The 19,559-nt window shown below is 43.1% G+C and overlaps 1 protein-coding gene across 7 annotated transcripts in view; it reads left to right on the forward strand.

The window, feature by feature from the left end:
• Positions 1–19,559, forward strand: part of TMTC4 (transmembrane O-mannosyltransferase targeting cadherins 4) — a 71,764-nt gene that overhangs the window by 46,724 nt on the left and 5,481 nt on the right. For 5 of the 7 annotated variants that reach the window (XM_055245153.2, XM_055245158.2, XM_055245155.2 and 2 more), the window contains 5 exons: positions 2,729–2,808; positions 2,962–3,069; positions 3,178–3,319; positions 13,496–13,610; positions 15,438–15,550. In XM_055245153.2, the coding sequence (XP_055101128.2) occupies positions 2,729–2,808; positions 2,962–3,069; positions 3,178–3,319; positions 13,496–13,610; positions 15,438–15,550 (558 nt within the window). Of the gene's footprint in view, positions 1–2,728; positions 2,809–2,961; positions 3,070–3,177; positions 3,320–12,957; positions 12,997–13,495; positions 13,611–15,437; positions 15,551–19,559 lie in introns of all 7 variants that reach the window. The other 2 variants (XM_063618952.1, XM_063618953.1) reach the window with 1 other exon arrangement.

A 19,559-nucleotide genomic window follows, 5' to 3' on the forward strand; every position in this document is an offset into this window, starting at 1 on the left:
GCACTGCGCCCGGCCAACAAATTCTTTTTATTGTAGTCTTCATGAGCTTGTGTAGTCTTGCTGCCTTAGGCTTAGTTCAGGTCCCCACTTTTTTCTTTGTCATTTATTCTAAGCCCATGTATAGTTGAGAAACTACCAGACGTTGGCTTCCCTGATGCCCTCGTTCCAAGGTGACCTGAGAATTCCTAGTAGATTGGCAGCTGGGAGCCCCATTCTATCCAGCCTACTTCACCGCCTCTTCCGTCATTGAAAATCCTTTCCTCATTCTCTCTCCTTTTTTTAAATGGAGGTAAAATTCCTATAACATAAAACTATCCATGTTAGTACCTCAAAAAATTAAAAACAGAATTCTGTGATCCAGCGATTCCATTTCCAGGCAAATATCCAAAAGGACTGAAAGCAGAGACTCAGAGAGATATTTGTACACCCATGTTCACAGCAGCATTATTCACAATAGCTAAAAAGTAGAAGCTACCCAGGTGTCCATCCAGGGACAAATGGACAAACAGAATGTGGTGTACTCATGCAAGGGAATATTATTCAGCCACAAAAGGAAGGAAATTCTGACACATGGGACACAAATGGACAAATCCTGTACAATTCCACTTACATGAGGTACGTGGGAGTCAAATGCCTAGAGACGGAAAATGAATGGAGGTTGCCAGGGTTCGGTGGAGGTGAGAATGGGCACAGAGTTTCAGATTTGCAAAATGAAAAGAACTCTGGAGATGGATGGTGACCATGGACTTCCACGTCAGCCTATCCTGTCCCCCTAAACAAGCCTGATCACCCATCATGTCTCTTGAAAGTCATCATACCCATTCTGTCCTGAATGTTGGGAACCTACCATTTGTTCTTGACACTCTTCCCTCTCTCCTATCAATTGGTCACCAATTTCTATGCTTTTTGCTTCCTCACTGTTCTTCAAACCCCTCCACAGATTCACCACCACCCTAGTTCAGTCTGCTGACCTCACTCCTAGGACTGCAGCCACAGCCTCCCTGGAGCCCCTGACATCTGCTTCTCTCCCACTCACATCTCTTTCCCACCACAGGATTTGTTTCATATGAACATAAACATGGTGATGACCTCTGCCACCCTCCCGCCCCTGACTTCCTGCTATGGGTTGAATTGTGCCTCCCAAAAGCTACGCTCAAATCATAACCCCTGGGACCTGGGAGTATAATGTATAACGTTTTTTGGGAATAGGGTTGTTGTAGATGTAATTAAGATGTCAGTTAAGATGAGGTCATACAGGAGGATGGTGGGCCCTTAATCCAGTGTGACTGGTGTCCTTTAAGACGAGAAGAGGCAGGGAGACAGACGAGGTGAGATGGTCATGAAGCCAGAGGCAGAGGTGGGAGCGAGGCATCTGCAAGCCGGAGATTACGGGCAAGCACCGTGAGACAGGAGAGAGGCAGGGAGCAGTCTCTTCCCTCAGCCGGTGATGGGACCAGCCCTGCCCACACCATGATCTCAGCCTCCAGGACTGTGAGAGAAGTGTGTTGTGTTAAGCCCCTCAGTTTGTGGTGCTTTATTGCTGCAACCCTGGGTACTCACACACTTACAGACCCTGCCCCGCGCCGGCCTCGTGGCTCTGAGGGCAACGACTGATCCTAGCCTGCCCTTGCTCAGGGTTCCCTGCGAGTGCAGCTGCTCCTCCCGGGCTCTCCAACCTGCATCCCTGCTCTCTGTGCTCCAGTCACACTGAGGCCCTTGCTCAGACCCTTTGAGAATAATACCAGAGACAGGGTGGCAGACACTCACTTCTCACAGTGCCAGACGCTGGAAAACCCACCATCAAGGTGCAGGCAGGTCGGTTGTGTGGTGAGGGCCTGCCTCCTGGTTCACAGACGGTCATCTTCTCACTGTGTCCTCATGTGGTGGAAAGGGGGCATGGGAGCTCTCCAGGGCCTCTTTGATGAAGGCACTGATCCATTCATGGGCCTCCACCCTCATGACCCAGTCACTTCCCAGAGGCCCTACTTCCCAATACCATCACATTAGGAGTCAGGATTTCAACATCTGAATTTTGAGAGTCCATAAACATTCTGCTTATTACAGATACAGAGTAAAATGCTTGTGATACTAGCTCTAGGAGAAAGGTGCCATCCAAGAAAGGGCCATATTTGCTTAAATGGGTGGACAGAATCATGCTTTCTTCTACTCATGTCCACATGTGACTGCACTTTGTTATTTCAACTCTAGTGGAGTGTGTAGGTGAGGGAAATTTGAGGTTTTGATGATAAAAACAAGCCAGGTGTGGTGGTGTATACCTGTAGTCCCAGCTACTTGAGAGGCTGAGGCAAGAGAATCACTGAATCCCAGGAGTTCAAGGCTGCAGCACACTATAATGGCACCTGTGAATAGCTACTGCACTCCAGCCTGGGCAACATAGCAAGACCCCATCTCTAAAAATCAAAAGTAAAATTTTAAAAATCCCAGCTTTGTAGTTTTCTGGTTTTCTCTGGTGAGGTCTTTAGTTATTTCCTTTCTGTTGTGTTTTAGAGATGTACCATGCCTGTACCCCCTTTCTTCTCATCCTCTTACAGGGTTAGAGATTAAAGCACAAGCAACTCCTAACCCCTGTAGGGTTTTAGCTAAAGTTCTGATGGGTGATTTTTTTCCTCATCCCTTTACCTTTTGTCTTCAGTTAGAAGATATGATGGAGTCCAGGCTCTGAACAAGAAGTCTATCTGCTGATGGCCCAATTATTCTCTGTCTGCAGGTTCACTACAACATTGGCAAAAACCTGGCTGATAAAGGCAACCAGACAGCTGCCATCAGATACTACCGGGAAGCTGTAAGGTATGGCGAGTATGTCTTACAGAAGAATTATGTACACAGATCGTTTTCACTTTCTAGTATGAAACACTTGTTCCTTTAAAGACCCCAACTTTACAATATCTTTGCCGATTCCAGAGCATTTAATGGTCAGCTTGGTTTTTTCTCAACTTCCAGATTAAATCCCAAGTATGTTCATGCCATGAATAATCTTGGAAATATCTTAAAAGAAAGGAATGAGCTACAGGAAGCTGAGGAGCTGCTGTCTTTGGCTGTTCAAATACAGTAAGCATCGTTTTTATAATTATGCTAGTGACAAAGAAAGGAGCTCCTGCATTCCGGCATCTAAGCCTTTCATCTTCTTGTTTATCTTTGTTAAAACTGCTCCTCTAGGCCAGACTTTGCTGCTGCATGGATGAATCTAGGCATAGTGCAGAACAGCCTGAAACGGTTTGAAGCGGCAGAGCAAAGTTACCGGACGGCAATTAAACACAGAAGGAAATACCCAGATTGTTACTACAACCTCGGGCGTCTGGTAAGCTTGGGGTGCCCTGTGCCTGTGGAAGGAAATATGGGTTATTTTTCTTATTTATAATAAAATGACATAGTGACACCCACCTAGCCCATACATTTTATAAAGTTCTTTCACATGTTTCTATCTCATTTGTAGGTAGCTATTTGATTTCCTTTTGAGTAAATTTTTAAAGTTCTCATTAGAGAGCAGTACAGTGTGAATTAGTCCAGTTTAACATGTTAAAATCCCATCCGCCCTGTAAAACAGTGCCCCAACGGGTAACTTCCCGATAAACATCAGTTTCTCTGTTTTTAAAACAAGAATTGAATAAGAACAGGGATTAAAGAAACAAATCCGTAGTATGATTTCTGAGCTCCCTTGTTCTCATTCTTCAAGGGAGCAGAGCTCTTCATCTGCAGGGAGCATTTCCCCCAAAAAAGGCAGCTTTGGAGGGCACAGGATTTATTTGAAAGGGCTTTGACATTATTTGATGGAAATAGAAAATAATGTGTTCTGTAGTAGCTTTATATTTTTGGTTATTGACAGGATGTTTATGAAGATCTGATTGCTCTTGATTTTCTTGACAAAAATAAAATGAGACACACACATAGCAAAATTCTTTAAACACGAATGGTTGTATTCTCCCTATAATCAACCATTTAATTTGGTTTCAAGAAAACAAATACATATGTTCCTAATATATTTAGATGTATTCAATAAACATTGTTAATTAAAAAAATTTTTGTTCATTCTAACCAAACTGTAATACATCCATAGTGATGTGACTTTAACAGAAGTTTACATGTAGATTTCCAGATTTTATCCAGCTTAGCCTTACAGGTAGGAAAGCATCCTCGTGTTCTAAAGAGATGCCTGCTTACCCTCGTTTTAAAGGCCTGAAGCTTCTTGGTTTTGTTTTTTGTTTGTTTGTTTTGTGTTGTTTTGTTTTTGGAGACAGAGTTTCGCTTTAAAGAGTTCTTATGTTGTCAAAACTGGCAGTTCCCTTAGCTGCTTGTCACAGGCGTGATGGCTTTCAAGGTTACTTCATGGAGCTGGAGCTCTTGGCTGTGCAGGCCGTGAGGGCTGGCGGTCCCAATGGCATGGCCGCGGTGCGTGCCATGGCTTCTGGAGGTGGTGTTTCTTTCTTTTTTTATTTTTTATTTTATTTTTATTTTTGAGACAGAGTCTCACTCTTGTCACCCAGGCTGGAGTGCAGTGGCGGGATCTCGACTCAGCGGGATCTCGGCTCACTGCAAGCTCCGCCCCCCGGGTTCACGCCATTCTCCTGCCTCAGCCTCCGGAGTAGCTTGGACTACAGGCACCCGCCACCACACCCGGCTAATGTTTTGTATTTTTAGTAGAGATGGGGTTTCACCGTGTTAGCCAGGATGGTCTAGATCTCCTGACCTCGTGATCCGCCCGCCTCAGCCTCCCAAAGTGCTGGGATTACAGGCGTGAGCCACCATGCCCGGCCTGGAGGTGGTGTTTCTACTGATAACAAGTAGATGACTGGCCTAGAGATGGAGGTCATGATGACTGCAAGGAAGAGACTGGACCCATACAATGTACTACCCCCAAAGACAGCTTTAGGCACCAAGGAAGACCCTAATTTAGTTCCCTCCATCACCAACAAGAGAATAGTGGGTGCATCTGTGAAGAGGAAAACAGTGCTGTCATCTGGTTTTGGCTGCACAAAGGCAAGACCCAGCAATGCCGCAGCTGTGGAGCCCATTACAAGCTGGTGCCCATCAGCTGGTGCATTGAGCGCCTGCACCAAGTTACTCAAAATGTGCTACAAAGTTTCATCTTTCCGATAAAGACCAGCTGTTGCATTGGCTCCTTCTCTCTCTGCAAAACAAAAACAAAAACAAAGAACCCAACTAGTAGTTTCCAAAACTGACATGCATCCAGACTGTCCCACCCCATCTCACATTTAGGGAATCAAAGGCTCTATAGAGAATCTGTTTTAAAATAACAATAATAAACTGGGCACAGTGGCTTACACCTGTAATCCTGGCACTTTGGGAGGCCAAGGCGGGCGGATCACTCGAGGTCAGGAGTTCAAGACCAGCCTGGCCAACATGGTGAAACCACGTCTCTACTAAAAACACAAAAAATGGCCAGAAATGGTGGTGCGTGCCTGTAATCCCAGCTACTTGGGAGGCTGAGGCAGGAGAATCACTTGAACCTGGGAAGCAGAGGTTGCAGTGAGCCAAGATTGTGGCACTGCACTCCAGCCTGGGCAACAAAGCGAGATTCTGCCTCAAAAAAATTAAGTAAGTAAAATAACAATAATGAAACACCCAGGTGATTCCAGTACCCTGTCATTGGCCCTGCACCTGGGAAGCAGCTCTGTCTGACCTTGGTTGACAGGGTAATCACGTCAGAGCAGAAGCCATGGTTTGTGGGGAACAATCCTAGAAAACACTGACTGTTTACATTTACTGGAAAACGAGGCTTTGGTTTTTACCATAATGTGAATGTCTTTGGTCTTACTGTCTTTGTTTCTGGAGTGGGTAGCCATGATTTTGTGAGTTGTGGAGATAGAATCTTATGAATGGAGAAACAAGATAGCAGGAACGTCTGGCTAACTAATGGTAAAATGTGACCTTCCCCCTCTGCAGAAGTCCCTTTATGTGGACGTGTAATGCTTGTGTTAGAAATATTAAAGTGAAGTGGTTGCATGTATTAGTCCGTTTTCATAATGCTGATAAAGATACCTGACACTGGGTAATTTATAAAGAAAAAGGTTTAATGGACTCATAGTTCCCTGTGGCTAGGGAGGCCTTACAATCAGGGTGGAAGGTGAAAGGTACATCTTACATGGCAGCAGACGAGAGAATAAGAGCCAAGCAAAAGAGGTTTCCCCTTATAAAACCATCAGATCTCATGAGACTTAGTCATACCACGAGAGCAGTATGGGGGAAACCACCCCCGTGATTCAGTTATTTTTCACCAGGTCCCTCCCACAACACATGGGAATGATGGGAGCTACAATTCAAGATGAGATTTGGGTGGGGACACAGCCAGACCATATCATTGCATTTTTATTACTCAAAAAATGCAAAACATGTTTCAGTTATGATATGCCACAGGAACATACCACCTCTATGTGCTGACTCCAGTGTGGAAAGGAGGAATTATTTCTTTCTGGGCACAGAGGCAAGGGTGGCAGGAATGTGGCTGAACCTGTGGAATGGCATGATGCTTGAGCAAGGAAGATTAATGGCAAGATATTCCTTTGTCTCACATTAACTTTCTCCAGAACCACTGACCTTGCGTGCATTTTTGTTCTTTTACATTTTAAAATTCTGTGCTTTATCACCTAGTTACGTGCTTTGATGTTGAAACCACTTTCTCTGTGAGACCTGAAGATTCCAGGAGAGCTGAAATTATTATAATGATCGGCTGTTTGTTCCCAGGGGGAAGGGGAGGCTGTGAAACCTCAACATAATGTTACGAGTGGTGACTTCAGAATTCAATCACATACAAAGCAGGGGCGATCCTCACAAAGTTAGTGAAGTGAGAATAGGGGTGGGGTGGAGGATGGGAGCACATGAGGTCTTACCTGAATTCATGCATTTGGGTGGTTATGAATATATGGGTGTAGGGATTACCGTTTCTGTTCACTGTATCTGTTAAACTAGTACTCAGTGACTAAATATGAGACTTGGTATTCATAAGAATTCTTCTTTCAGTCGGGCACGGTGGCTCACGCCTGTAATCCCAGCACTTTGGAAGGCTGAGGCGGGTGGATCACAAGGTCAGGAGATCGAGACCATCCTGGCTAACACGGTGAAACCCCATCTCCACTAAAAATACAAAAAATTAGCCAGGCGTGGTGGCGGGTGCCTGTAGTCCCAGCTACTCAGGAGGCTGAGGCAGGAGAATGGCGTGAACCCGGGAGGCGGAGCCTGCAGTGAGCCGACATGGCGCCACTGCGCTCCAGCCTGGGTGACAGAGCAAGACTCCGTCTCAAAAAAAAAAAAAAAAAAAAAAAGAATTCTTCTTTTTTCATCCCTTTTTTTCATTTTCTGGAGATTGCTCTTCTGTTACTTTCTTGCTCACAAAGTGAGTGGGTCTGCCCACAGCCTCCCAGGTTATCCTCTAGGCTCTACAGCTTAGTCTTCTCCCCTCTCCTAGTAGCTGCCCGTCACTGCGGTTCCTTGGGATTTGGAAAATAGGGGATTTATAATAAATGCTCCTTCTGTAAGAGTGATGTCCAAATGGAGGAACGTAGAATATAAAGTACCAGCTTTTATCATGTGCCGTAGTCCTTGGGATTCATTACACTTTCACTTGGAAGATCATCTGTAGCATTGAACAGATTGAGACTTTGTACTGCTTTTTGTTTATATTGTTTACTAATTACGCTACTGTGAAATGGTCTTTCTGTATTCCTTTCCGCCAACTGTTCCTGCTTATTTAAGGCTTTTGCTCTCCCTTGTGGTTTAATTATCCAGCTTTTTCCTGTTTGACAGCTTAAAAGCGTTAAGAGCTTAATCTTTAACAACTCAACCAACCCATTTATATATTGGCAAATAAGAACTTAATAGCTTAAGAAGGTTTTTTGTTTGTTTGTTTGTTTTAAGAAATCACTCTCTAGTAACAGGAGACAGAGATTTGTTTTGATTTCGAGACCCCAATATGGAGAGAATATAAGGCAGTTCTCTTGTAGAACAGGAAATCAGGAAGAGCGCAATTACTGGGACATATTACTAATCTTAGAAAGTTATATTCTAAGTAATAATGGCTAGAGGGATTGCCGAAAACAATGCATGATGGAAGGACTGGATGTGTCCAGGAAAACAGAAACCATTCTAAGTGTTTTAGATAGAGAAGACTTAATATAAGGAATTGGTTAGACTGTCATTGGAAGGCTGGATGAGCAAAAATGGGATGGTAACATGAACTCAGAGGTTAAAGGGAATCCTATAGGTTTTGGGGGAACAGACAGGAGGAAGTGGCACTACCAGGATTTAAAAACTCACAAGAGGTTACAATCTCTGGAGCTACCACAGCCTGAAGAGCTGTGATCATGGGAGACGGACCACTGCTTCCACCCTGGGAGGCCACCCTGGGATGGTAGAGGAGGGGACATAGTCACTTCAGAGATACCGCCAGGGGAAGGAAGGAGAGAGTGAGAGTGAGAGGAAAGGACTGCTCCCCTCTCCCCACCATCCAGTGCCTGGTGACAGAACAGAACAAAAGGGTGAAGAAGCCTGGGAAATGTAGTTGCAGACTCCCAGCCCCCGCTTCTCAGAGCAGAGTACAGAAGGGTGATCGTAGGACTGCTGGGTGACTGATGTTACCCGTCTACTTCCTGGATGAGCAGTTCTGGTTAAATCACCACTTTTTCTGCTTCCCTGAAAGTTTGTTCCCTTCGTGTAGATGCTATAAGATGAGTAGAATTTGGGACAAAATGAAACTAAATTTTATCTGATTCAGTCTATTCTTCGATAGACAGTAATAATAATTGTAATAGTAACAATAAAGTAGTGAAGAATTTTGTCATGTTGGATAAAGGAAGTTATGTTGGTTGTTCTGGGTGTGTTCAAATGTCGCCATGGATTTTGTCCAAGTGACTCAAATGTGTATCACTTGGTGGAGTGAATTGATCTGAGGAATCACTGGAACATCAAATAGAGATAATTAAGTGTTAGAATAATTAAGCATCCCATTAATTTAATTTTCTGAACTTTTTCTCTCATTTCCTCATTAAAGGGTAAAAATATTGTAACTTGAGTTTCTGAGTCTCATGAGAAATTCCCACAACATCTTTAGCAAATGGATGTTCATAAATGTTTCCATAATTCATTAAAGCTTTCTTTTTCTTGCATAATATGCTATCTATTTGCTGTGTAGCATAGGACAAGTCAAAATATTTTTGTTGTCTAAAGAAAAGACAGACTTGCCAGTAAGTAAGGAAACAGCCTTAAACTCTGATAAATTGTGATTATTTGTACTTTTTGCAGAGTTAAAGGGATCAAGTACACTCAAATAAAATGTGCATTTGAACTGAGGTAATAAGGCAACAGGGTCACCTGCTAAAAAAATCCATCACTCTATGTGTGTGTGTGTGTGTGTGTGTGTGTGTGTGTGTGTGTGTGTGTGTGCTTTTATTAACTATGCAAATTGAGAGCTAGCCATTTTATATTCTGTTGCCAATGTTAACATTCCCTCTCAAAGAAGCAACAAAAATCTGGAAGCATTCACCTTGAGAAATGGAACCAGGCAAGGATGCCCACTCTCACCACTCTTAATCAACATGGTACTGGAAGGCCTAGCCAGAGCAATCGGGCAAGAAAAATAAATAAAAGGCATGTAAATAGGAAAAGAAGAAGTCAAGCTATCTCTCTTCATGGATGGTGTGATTCTATACCTAGAAAACCCTGCAGACTTTACCAGAAGGCTCCTGGAACTCATAAACAACTTTGGTAAAGTTTCAGGATACAAAGTCAGTGTACAAAAGTAAGAAACATATCTGTATGCCAATAACATTCAAGCTGAGAGCCAAATCAAGAATGCAATCCCATTTACAAGAGCCATAAAAAGGATAAAATACCTGGGAATTCAGCTAATCAAGGAGATGAAGGATCTCTACAAGGAGAACTACAAAACACTGCTGAAAGAAATCAGAGGTGACACAAACGAGTGGGAAAACATTCCCTGACCATGGATTGGAAGAATCAATATTGTTAAAATGGCCATACTGCCCAAAGCAATCTACAGATTCAACACTGTTCCTATCAAACTGCCAATGTCATTTTTCACAGAATTAGAAAAAGCTATTCTTAAATTCATATTGAACCAAAAAAGAACCTGAATAGCCAAAGCAATCCTAAGCATAAAGAACAAAGCCAGAGGTATCACATTACCTGACTTCAAACTATACTATAAGGCTACAGTAACCAAAACAGTATGGTACTGGTGCAAAAACAGACACACAGATGACTGGAACAGAATAGAGAACCCAGAAATAAAGCCATACATCTACAGCCATGTGGTCTTCAACTAATTTAACCAATTTTTTTTTTAAAGCAATGGGGAAAGGGCTCCCTAGGCAATAAATCGTGCTGGGATAGCTGGCTAGCCATATGCAAAAGAGTCCTTTCACAAAAAAGACCCCTACCTAACACAAAAATTAACTCAAGATAGATTAAAAATTTTAATGCAAGACCTCAAACTACAAGAATCCTAGAAGAGGCAGAGCTCAGTGGCTCACACCGGTATTCCCAGCACTTTGGGAGCCAAGACAGGTGAATGGCTTGAGCCCAGGAGTTTGAAACCAGCCTGGGCAACATGGCAAAGCTTCATCTCTACAAAAAATCGAAAAAAATTAGCTGGGCGTGGTGGTATATGCCTGTAGTCTCAGCTACCTGGGAGACCAAGGTGGGAGGATCGCTTGATCCCAGGAGGTCAAGGCTGTAGTGAGCCACTGGTCACACCACATCACACCACTGCGCTTCCACCTGGACGACAGAGTAAGACCCTGTCTTTAAAAAAAAAAAAAAAAAAAAAAAAAGAATCCTAGAAGAAAACCTAGGAAACACTATTCTAGACATCAGCCCTGGGAAAGAATTGATGACGAAGTGCTCAAAAGCAATTGCAACAAAAACAAAAATGGGCAAGTGGGACCTAATTAAACTAAAGGGTTTCTGCACAGCAGTAGAAACTATCAAGACAGTAAGCAGACGACCTACAGAATGGGAGAAAATATTCATAAACTATTCATCCAACAAAGGTCTAATATTAAGATCTATAAGTAACAAATCAACAAGCAAAAAAACAGCCCCATTAAAAAGTGGGCAAAAGGCATGACCAGACACTTCTCAAAAGAAGACATACAAGCAGCTAACAAACATGAGAAAATGCTCATCATCACTAATCATTAGAGAAATGCAAATCAAAACCACAATTGAGAAACCATCTCACACCAGTCAGAGTGGCTATTATCAAAAAGTGAAAAAACAACAGTCACTGGCAAGGCTGTGGGAGAAAAAGGAATGCTTAGACACTGTATATAAATTAGTTCGTCCACTGTGAAAAGCAGTTTAGAGATTTCTCAAAGAACTTAGAACTGCCATTTGACCCAGCAATCTCATGACTGGTTATATACCCAAAAGAAATCATTCCACCAAAAAAACACATGCAGCCAGGCACAGTGGCTCACACCTGTAATCCCAGCACTTTGGGAGCCCGAGGCAGGTGGATCACAAGGTCAGGAGTTCAAGACCAGCCTGGCCAAGATGGTGAAAGCCCATCTCTACTAAAAATACAAAAATTAGCCGGGCATGGTGGCGGGCGCCTGTAATCCCAGCTACTTGGGAGGCTGAGGCAGAGAATTGCTTGAACCTGGGAGGTGGAGGATGCAGTGAGCCGAGATCGTGCCACTGCACTCCAACCTGGGTGACACAGCAAGACTGCATCTCAAAAAAAACCCAAAAACATGCATTCATATGTTCATCAAGCACTATTCACAATAGCAAAGACATGGAATCAACCTAGGTGCCCATCCACTGTAGACTGGAAAAAGAAAATGTGGTACATATACACCATGGAATACCACACAACCACACACACAAAAAAAATTCATGTCCTTTGCAGCAACATCGATGCCACTGGAGGCCACTATCCTAAGGAAGTAAATGCAGGAACAGAAAACCAAATGTCGCATGTTCTCATAAGTGAGCACTAATACATAAAGATGGCAACCACAGACATTTGAGACTACTAGAGAGGGGAGGCAGGGAGGCAAACAAGGGTTGAAACACTAACTATCGGGTACTGTGCTCACTACCTGGATGACAGGATCATTCATATCACAAACCTCAGCATCACACAATTTATCCATGTAACAAACCTGCACATGTACATTCTGAATCTAAAATAAAAGTTGAAGGCCGAGCGCGGTGGCCCATGCCTGTAATCCCAGCACTGTGGGAGGCCAAGGTGGGCGGATCATTTGAGGCCAGGAATTTGAGACCAGCCTGGGCAGCATCGTGAAACCCCATCTCTACTGAAAATACAAAAATCAGCCAGGTGTGGTGACACACGTCTGTGATCCCAGCTGCTCAGGAGGCTGAGGCATGAGAATTGTTTGAACTTGGGAGGCAGAGGTTGCAGTGAGCCAAGATCATGCCACTGCACTCCAGCCTGGGCAACAGAGCGAGACTCTTTCTAAATACATACATACGCCTGGCACAGTGGCTCCCACCTGTAATCCCAGCACTTTGGGAGGCTGAAGCAGGCAGATCACAAGGTCAGGAGTTCAAGACCAGTCTGGCCAATATAGTGAAACCCCGTCCCTACTCAAAATAGAAAAAATTTGCCAGGCGTGGTGGTGGGCACCTGTAATCCTAGCTACTCAGAACGCTGAGGCAGGAGAATCACATGAACCCGGGAGGTGGAGGTTGCAGTGAGCCAAGATTGCGCCATTGCACTTCAGCCCGGGCAACAGTGCGAGACTCTATCTCAAATATAAAAATAATAATAAAAGTTGAAATTATAAAAAAAAAGAAAGCAACAGGTATTTTTCTCCTTCCTAAATGAAGCAAACAAACTCGAAATTGCCAAGAGGTTTTACCTTACCATAGGAGACTTTTCCAAGGAGTTTACAAAGTATGTCTGATGTGCTGCTGTTTTTATATTTACTTTAGACACAGGCAGGAAGAGGCCCCGAGACCGCCCTTCACAAGGTGAATTGGACACATAGCTTTTGATCATGAGAAATACTTTGTTTACTATTCTAAGTAATACTTTATCAACAATGAACTTATGAAGCCTTTAGTGAAAAAGACTAATGATGAGGCTTTCTTCAGTATTTCAGCCGTCTGAAATATGATTTGATTCCTAAAATCACTAAATAACAGGAAATAGGACATTACAGGTTCGGACCTTGTTCTTATTCCTGCTTTACTATTTCTAGTCTATAACTTTGGGCAAGTTCATTTCCCTGTGCCTTAGTTGCTTCCTCTGTAAAATGGGGATAACAATAGTATTTACTTCATTGGTATTGTTTTGAGGATTAAATGAGTTGATACGAAAAACTAGAAGCTCCATAATTAAAGTTAGGTTTTGGTTTTTTATTGTTGTTTGTTAGGCTTTTTCTTTCTTTCTTTCTTTCTTTTAATAATGTCTTGGAAAGAGGAAACAGGAAACTTGGAATACTGATTTTTTGATGTGTTTTATTTTCAGTATGCAGATCTCAATCGCCACGTGGATGCCTTGAATGCGTGGAGAAATGCCACGGTGCTGAAACCAGAGCACAGCCTGGCCTGGAACAACATGATTATACTCCTCGACAACACAGGTACAGAAAGGTGGATGGAACAAATCACAGGAAATGGCTCCACGGTAAAATGCCACCAAAGACTTAGGAAATAGAGATTATTGTGCTTTTTTCCTACTGAGTTTAAAAAAAATTAATATGAAGTTAATTATTTTCTATTACAAAAATGTCTATTCTAGACAATGGAAAATGGAATTTCTAGGCCGGGCACGGTTGCTCACACCTGTAATCCCAGCACTTTGGGAGGCCGAGGTGGGCAGATCACCTGAGGTCGGGAGTTCGAGACCAGCCTGACCAACATGGAGAAACCCTGTCTCTACTAAAAATACAAAATTAGCCAGGTGTGGTGGCGCATGCCTGTAATGCCAGCTACTCAGGAGGCTGAGGCAGGAGAATCGCTTGAACCCAGGAGGTGGAGGTTGCGGTGAGCCAAGATCGTGCCATTGCACTCCAGCCTGGGCAACAAGAGCAAAACACCATCTCAAAAAAAAAGGGGGGGGAAGGGGGGAGAGGGAGAGGGAGGGAGGAAGGCAGGAAGGAAGGAAGGGAGGGAGGGAGGGAAGGAGTGAGTGAGGGAGGGAGGGAGGGAAGGGAGGGAAGGAAGGAATTTCTTTAGACATACTGGAATGTGAATGTCTGGGAAAATCACACTTCACCTAGAACTGGTGTTGAGTCATGGGGGAGGGGTGTGACAGTATCTTGTTTCTTCTGAAGCCTGTTATGCACCATTGGCCATCCTCTAGGGTGTTGGGAGCACTCAGAAGTGAGCAAGAATGGCCTTGGGGCTAATGACATGGATAGTGCTAGGTCCATGCCCCAAGTTCAGGGACTTCACTCAAAGGAGCCCCCTCAGTCTACACTTAGAGCCATGGATTCTTACTTTTTATATGATGCTAATAGACTTGAAGATCTGGTTTCCTATCCCTGAGCAGACCAGATTCAATCAATTAGGAGTTACTCTGCCTCCTTCACTTTAAAAATCTAAACGTCTCTTAAGAAATGATGGTGTTAGGCACAAAAAGGCAAATACCACATGCTCTCACTCATGGGGGATCTGAAAAAATGGACCTCGTGGAGCTAGAGAGCAGAACAGTAGTTACTAGGGGCTGGGAAGGGGGCGGGGATAAAGATAGGCTAATGGGTACAAACACAGATAGAAGGAGTCAGTTCTAGTGTTCCATTGCACAGTAGGGTGACTGTAGTTAACACTTTATGATCTATTTCCCAAGAGCTAGAAGATTTGAAATGTTCCTAACATAAAGAAATGATCAATATTTGAGGTGATGGTTGTCTTAAATACCCTAATTTGGTCACTACACATTGTATGCATATATCAAAATATCACATGCACCTCATCAATATGTACAGTTATGTGTCAATAAAAATATGTTAGTGATGGTGTGAATTTGATCATGGTGTAGAGCAGAGATATATGCTTGTTTCTAGGGAAAATACAGAATGTATACTTCAATGTGATAAATTCTCAGTTATGAAAGTGTTACTGTCATCCTTTTATTTTGCAGATTTGTTTGGATATAACTGGTATCCGGGGAAAAATTAAAACTAGGTTTTAGATGGTTATACAGAAGTTAATCAAAAGCTGTTTATGTGTTGTGTCAGAAATGTGCTGAGTTGCAGTGGCTTTGCCACTGATAAGGTCGTGTATGTATGTATGCGTGTGTGTGTGTGTGTGTGTGTGTGTGTGTTACATGATCTACACAGATTTTCTTAAATAGTTGATTCATAATTGTCATGTGCTGTGCACATAAACCGTGTCAGTTATAGAGAGTAGCTAAAATGAGAGTACAACATTAACATGTCTTTTATTTTTCCATTTTTCACTCCCAGGTAATTTAGCCCAAGCTGAAGCAGTTGGAAGAGAGGCACTGGAATTAATACCTAATGATCACTCTCTCATGTTCTCGTTGGCAAACGTGCTGGGGAAATCCCAGAAATACAAGGTGCGTAAACCGCAGGCTGTGAGTTCTCGCAGTTAATGCCAGAATCTGACAGAAGACGTAAGTGTTCCTTCTGCCCAGTTAAATTAGGAATCAGGCCAAAACAGTGGCAGTGGTCCACCAGTGTGGCTTGGCCAGTTTGTTTCCTGGAAGAGTTGCTTCAAAGACAGCAGTGTGGGGCCAAACCCAGTGTCCTTTCTCATCAGAATTAACCACCATTGTTCACACGTGGAGAGAGGAAGAGAAGCCCAAGGAAGGGGTGGGAGCAGGCAGGGAGTTGTGGGAATGGTTGGCCTCAGAGGCCGGGCAGGCTGGTGCAGGAGGAGGACTCGGGGCAGCCACAGTGCATCCCCAGAGGTGCCCCTGCCCCGGCCCCTCCCTGGCACAACAGGGTTTGACTCTGTCACTTGCACATGGGCTGGAGCTCTAGGTTTTATCTGCAGGTTCCATCTTCTGCACAAAAGAATAACCAGCCCATGGAGGATGCATAACTGGTTCTTGCTGCTTCCAGGTTTTTCTTTATCTGAGTTACATAGGCCACCAGCAAGGCCCAGAGTTTTCTGACCAACAAAAACCACAAGATACTAAATCTTCGCTCCAGTTGGCAGCCAGGGTGGAGCAAGAATAGGCTATGCATAACTCTCTGTGTGTTGAAGGGGACTGGTTGTAAACTTTAATTTTGTCTATCAGAATCACTGAGGGAGCTTGTTAAAGCAGAGATGCCCAGATTCTCCCCAGAAGGGATTGGCTTCATGGGTTAGGTCAGGTCAGGGAATATGCATCTTTTGTTTGTTTGTTTTTTGAGACCGAGTCTCGCTCTGTCGCCTAGGCTGGAGTGCCGTGGCGCCATCTCGGCTCACTGCAAGCTCTGCCTCCCAGGTTCATGCCATTCTCCTGCCTCAGCCTCCCGAGTAGCTGGGACTACAGGCGCCCACGACCACGCCCAGCTAATGTTTTGTATTTTTAGTAGAGACAGGATTTCACCGTGTTAGCCAGGATGGTCTCAATCTCCTGACCTTGTGATCCACCTGCCTCGGCCTCCCAGAGTGCTGAGATTATAGGTATGACCCACCGTGCCCAGCTGGAATATGCATTTTTAGCTGGCATCCTGGGTGTTAAACACAGATATCACAGAAGCAGTGCCTTAGTCGTTTCTTAAGAGAAATACTTTTTTTCAGAATCGGGCTATATCTTATTTTAATCACTCAGCCTATGTATAAGACCTAAAGGCAGCAACTAGCTAATATCTGTCTAGTGTTATTTACTTCTCTTTTTCTGTTTATTTCATGTCATTATCAGTATAATTTTCGATAACAATGGTAAGATAATTTCATGCATATCTCTAGTTTTATAATATTGGGGAGTTGAATAACTTCACTATACATTTTTTAAATTTCTAGATTTTGCTCCAGAAATAGCTTTTTGAAGAGGGTTTAGTTTTATTTTTTATGAATCTACTTGTGTAGCAGGGGAAGGAGGTGAGGTTTACAGGTTTCCCTTTAATGACCTTTCCAGCCATCTGTCAGCCTGGGACAGGTCCCAAGTCTCAGTTCTCCTCCAGTGACCCAGCTACAGCGAGTCTTCTTGAAGATTTGGCTTATATAATCATTGTATTGATTTTTCTATCATCCCACAGTCTGTAAACTGCTGGAATTTCTATTAAGGGGACAGAACCCAGAGTTCGTTTGGCTTCCAGTTCATGTTGTTCTTCCTCCCCCACCCCCAAATAAAGTAGAAAATACTCTGTAAAGCAGAATGGAGAAATCAGCTTTCTCTTTCTCTACACATTTTGCATTTTAATTATCAAGGCCAAAGCACTGGGCCTAACATAAGGAAACAGAAGGTGAAATCTGAAACACAGAACTCACGATGAGATCTTCAAGAGCTACCCAGTGGGGGGACATGATGTGACTTCCTGAGCCACGGCATCAGCCACCAAGCAAGCATCCCATGTGTTTTTTTAGGGTTTGAATTTTAAGCAACTGTTTAGATTTTCCTCTTGTAATGCAAAAATGATACCGGTTGCTAATGGTCAGCTGCATCCCTGGCAATGCTTGTTTCAGGATGTGATGAAAGGGCCTATTTCCTCGCAGAGCACTGGGCAGGATGTTCCAGAGAAGAGGGGATGTGGTGAGCTGCAGGGCTGGGTGAACAGACCCTCCAGCCCAGCTATCTTGATGGCAGGGCAGGTGTCTGCTGCCTGACAACTCACTTTTTACCCAAGCACTTGCATTTTATCATGCACTTGGTAAATCTCCTCAGAGAGCCTGGAGGCTTCTTGAGGTTGGAGCCGAGGCTTTGGTCCCGGTTTTGTATCTCCATTGCTGTCGGGCAGTTACGAAGCACCCAGTTAAGTAGTTGTAAAATGATCGAATGCATCTCTCATTTGGGCCTGAAATGTTCAGGCTTCCAGAACCTATTTGAGATGTTGATGTGCAGAGTGAGTGTTCTCATTATATCTGCGTGGCTCTAAGCACCTTTTTATCCTATCTAAGCAGCCCTTCCTTTTTTTTTTTTTTTTTTACAATTGTATCTCTCTCTCTTTTTTTTTTTATTTTTTTATTTTTTTTATTATTATACTTTAGGTTTTAGGGTACATGTGCACAATGTGCAGGTTTGTTACATATGTATCCATGTGCCATGTTGTTTTGCTGCACCCATTAACTCGTCATTTAGCATTAGATATATCTCCTAATGCTATCCCTCCCCCCTCCCCCAACCCCACAACAGTCCCCGGAGTGTGATGTTCCCCTTCCTGTGTCCATGAGTTCTCATTGTTCAATTCCCACCTATGAGTGAGAACATGCGGTGTTTGGTTTTTTGTCCTTGCAATAGTTTACTGAGAATGATGATTTCCATTTTCATCCATGTCCCTAGAAAGGACATGAACTCATCATTTTTTATGGCTGCATAGTATTCCATGGTGTATATGTGCCACATTTTCTTAATCCAGTCTATCATTGTTGGACATTTGGGTTGGTTCCAACTCTTTGCTATTGTGAATAGTGCCGCAATAAACATACGTGTGCACGTGTCTTTATAGCAGCATGATTTATAGTCCTTTGGGTATATACCCAGTAATGGGATGGCTGGGTCAAATGGTATTTCTAGTTCTAGATCCCTGAGGAATCGCCACACTGACTTCCACAATGGTTGAACTAGTTTAGAGTCCCACCAACAGTGTAAAAGTGTTCCTATTTCTCCACATCCTCTCCAGCACCTGTTGTTTCCTGATTTTTTAATGATGGCCATTCTAACTGGTGTGAGATGGTATCTCACTGTGGTTTTGATTTGCATTTCTCTGATGGCCAGTGATGATGAGCATTTTTTCATGTGTTTTTTGGTTGCATAAATGTCTTCTTTTGAGAAGTGTCTGTTCATGTCCTTTGCCCACTTTTTGATGGGGTTGTTTTTTTCTTGTAAATTTGTTTGAGTTCATTGTAGATTCTGGATATTAGCCCTTTGTCAGATGAGTAGATGGCAAAAATGTTCTCCCATTCTGTAGCTTGCCTGTTCACTCTGATGGTAGTTTCTTTTGCTGTGCAGAAGAGCAGCCCTTCTTAAAACCTAACAGCAGTCACTTAGCCTCTCTGGGCCTCAGTTTATTCATCTATAAAATGGAGATAGTGATCTGCCCAACCTCTTGACAAGGTGATACAAAAAAATGCACAACAAAAGAATTTGCAACTATCAAATGGTTAATGTGTATATGTATATATATGTGTGTGTATATGTAATATATATATATTTTAGTGAGCATTCCATCATTCAGTGAATCTCTAGGGATCATTAAAACGTATTAAAATTTATATTACTTCTTGCCATTTAATTTCCAGTTTCAAACTAATGTGGTAAAGTAAAAATGCAAAAGTAATGTTTTTCAGTGCTTAAATTGTTGCTTCCCTTGCTGATTTCTTTTTCTGTAGTGCTAATTCCAGTGGCCCTGTAGCTTAAGTGCAGGTTGTGTTGATAGAGTCAGTTTCCTAAGTTCCAGACATTTATGTCACACCTT

The sequence above is a fragment of the Symphalangus syndactylus genome, chromosome 15 (genome assembly GCF_028878055.3).
Source record: "Symphalangus syndactylus isolate Jambi chromosome 15, NHGRI_mSymSyn1-v2.1_pri, whole genome shotgun sequence".
NCBI classification, from domain to species: Eukaryota; Metazoa; Chordata; class Mammalia; order Primates; family Hylobatidae; genus Symphalangus; species Symphalangus syndactylus.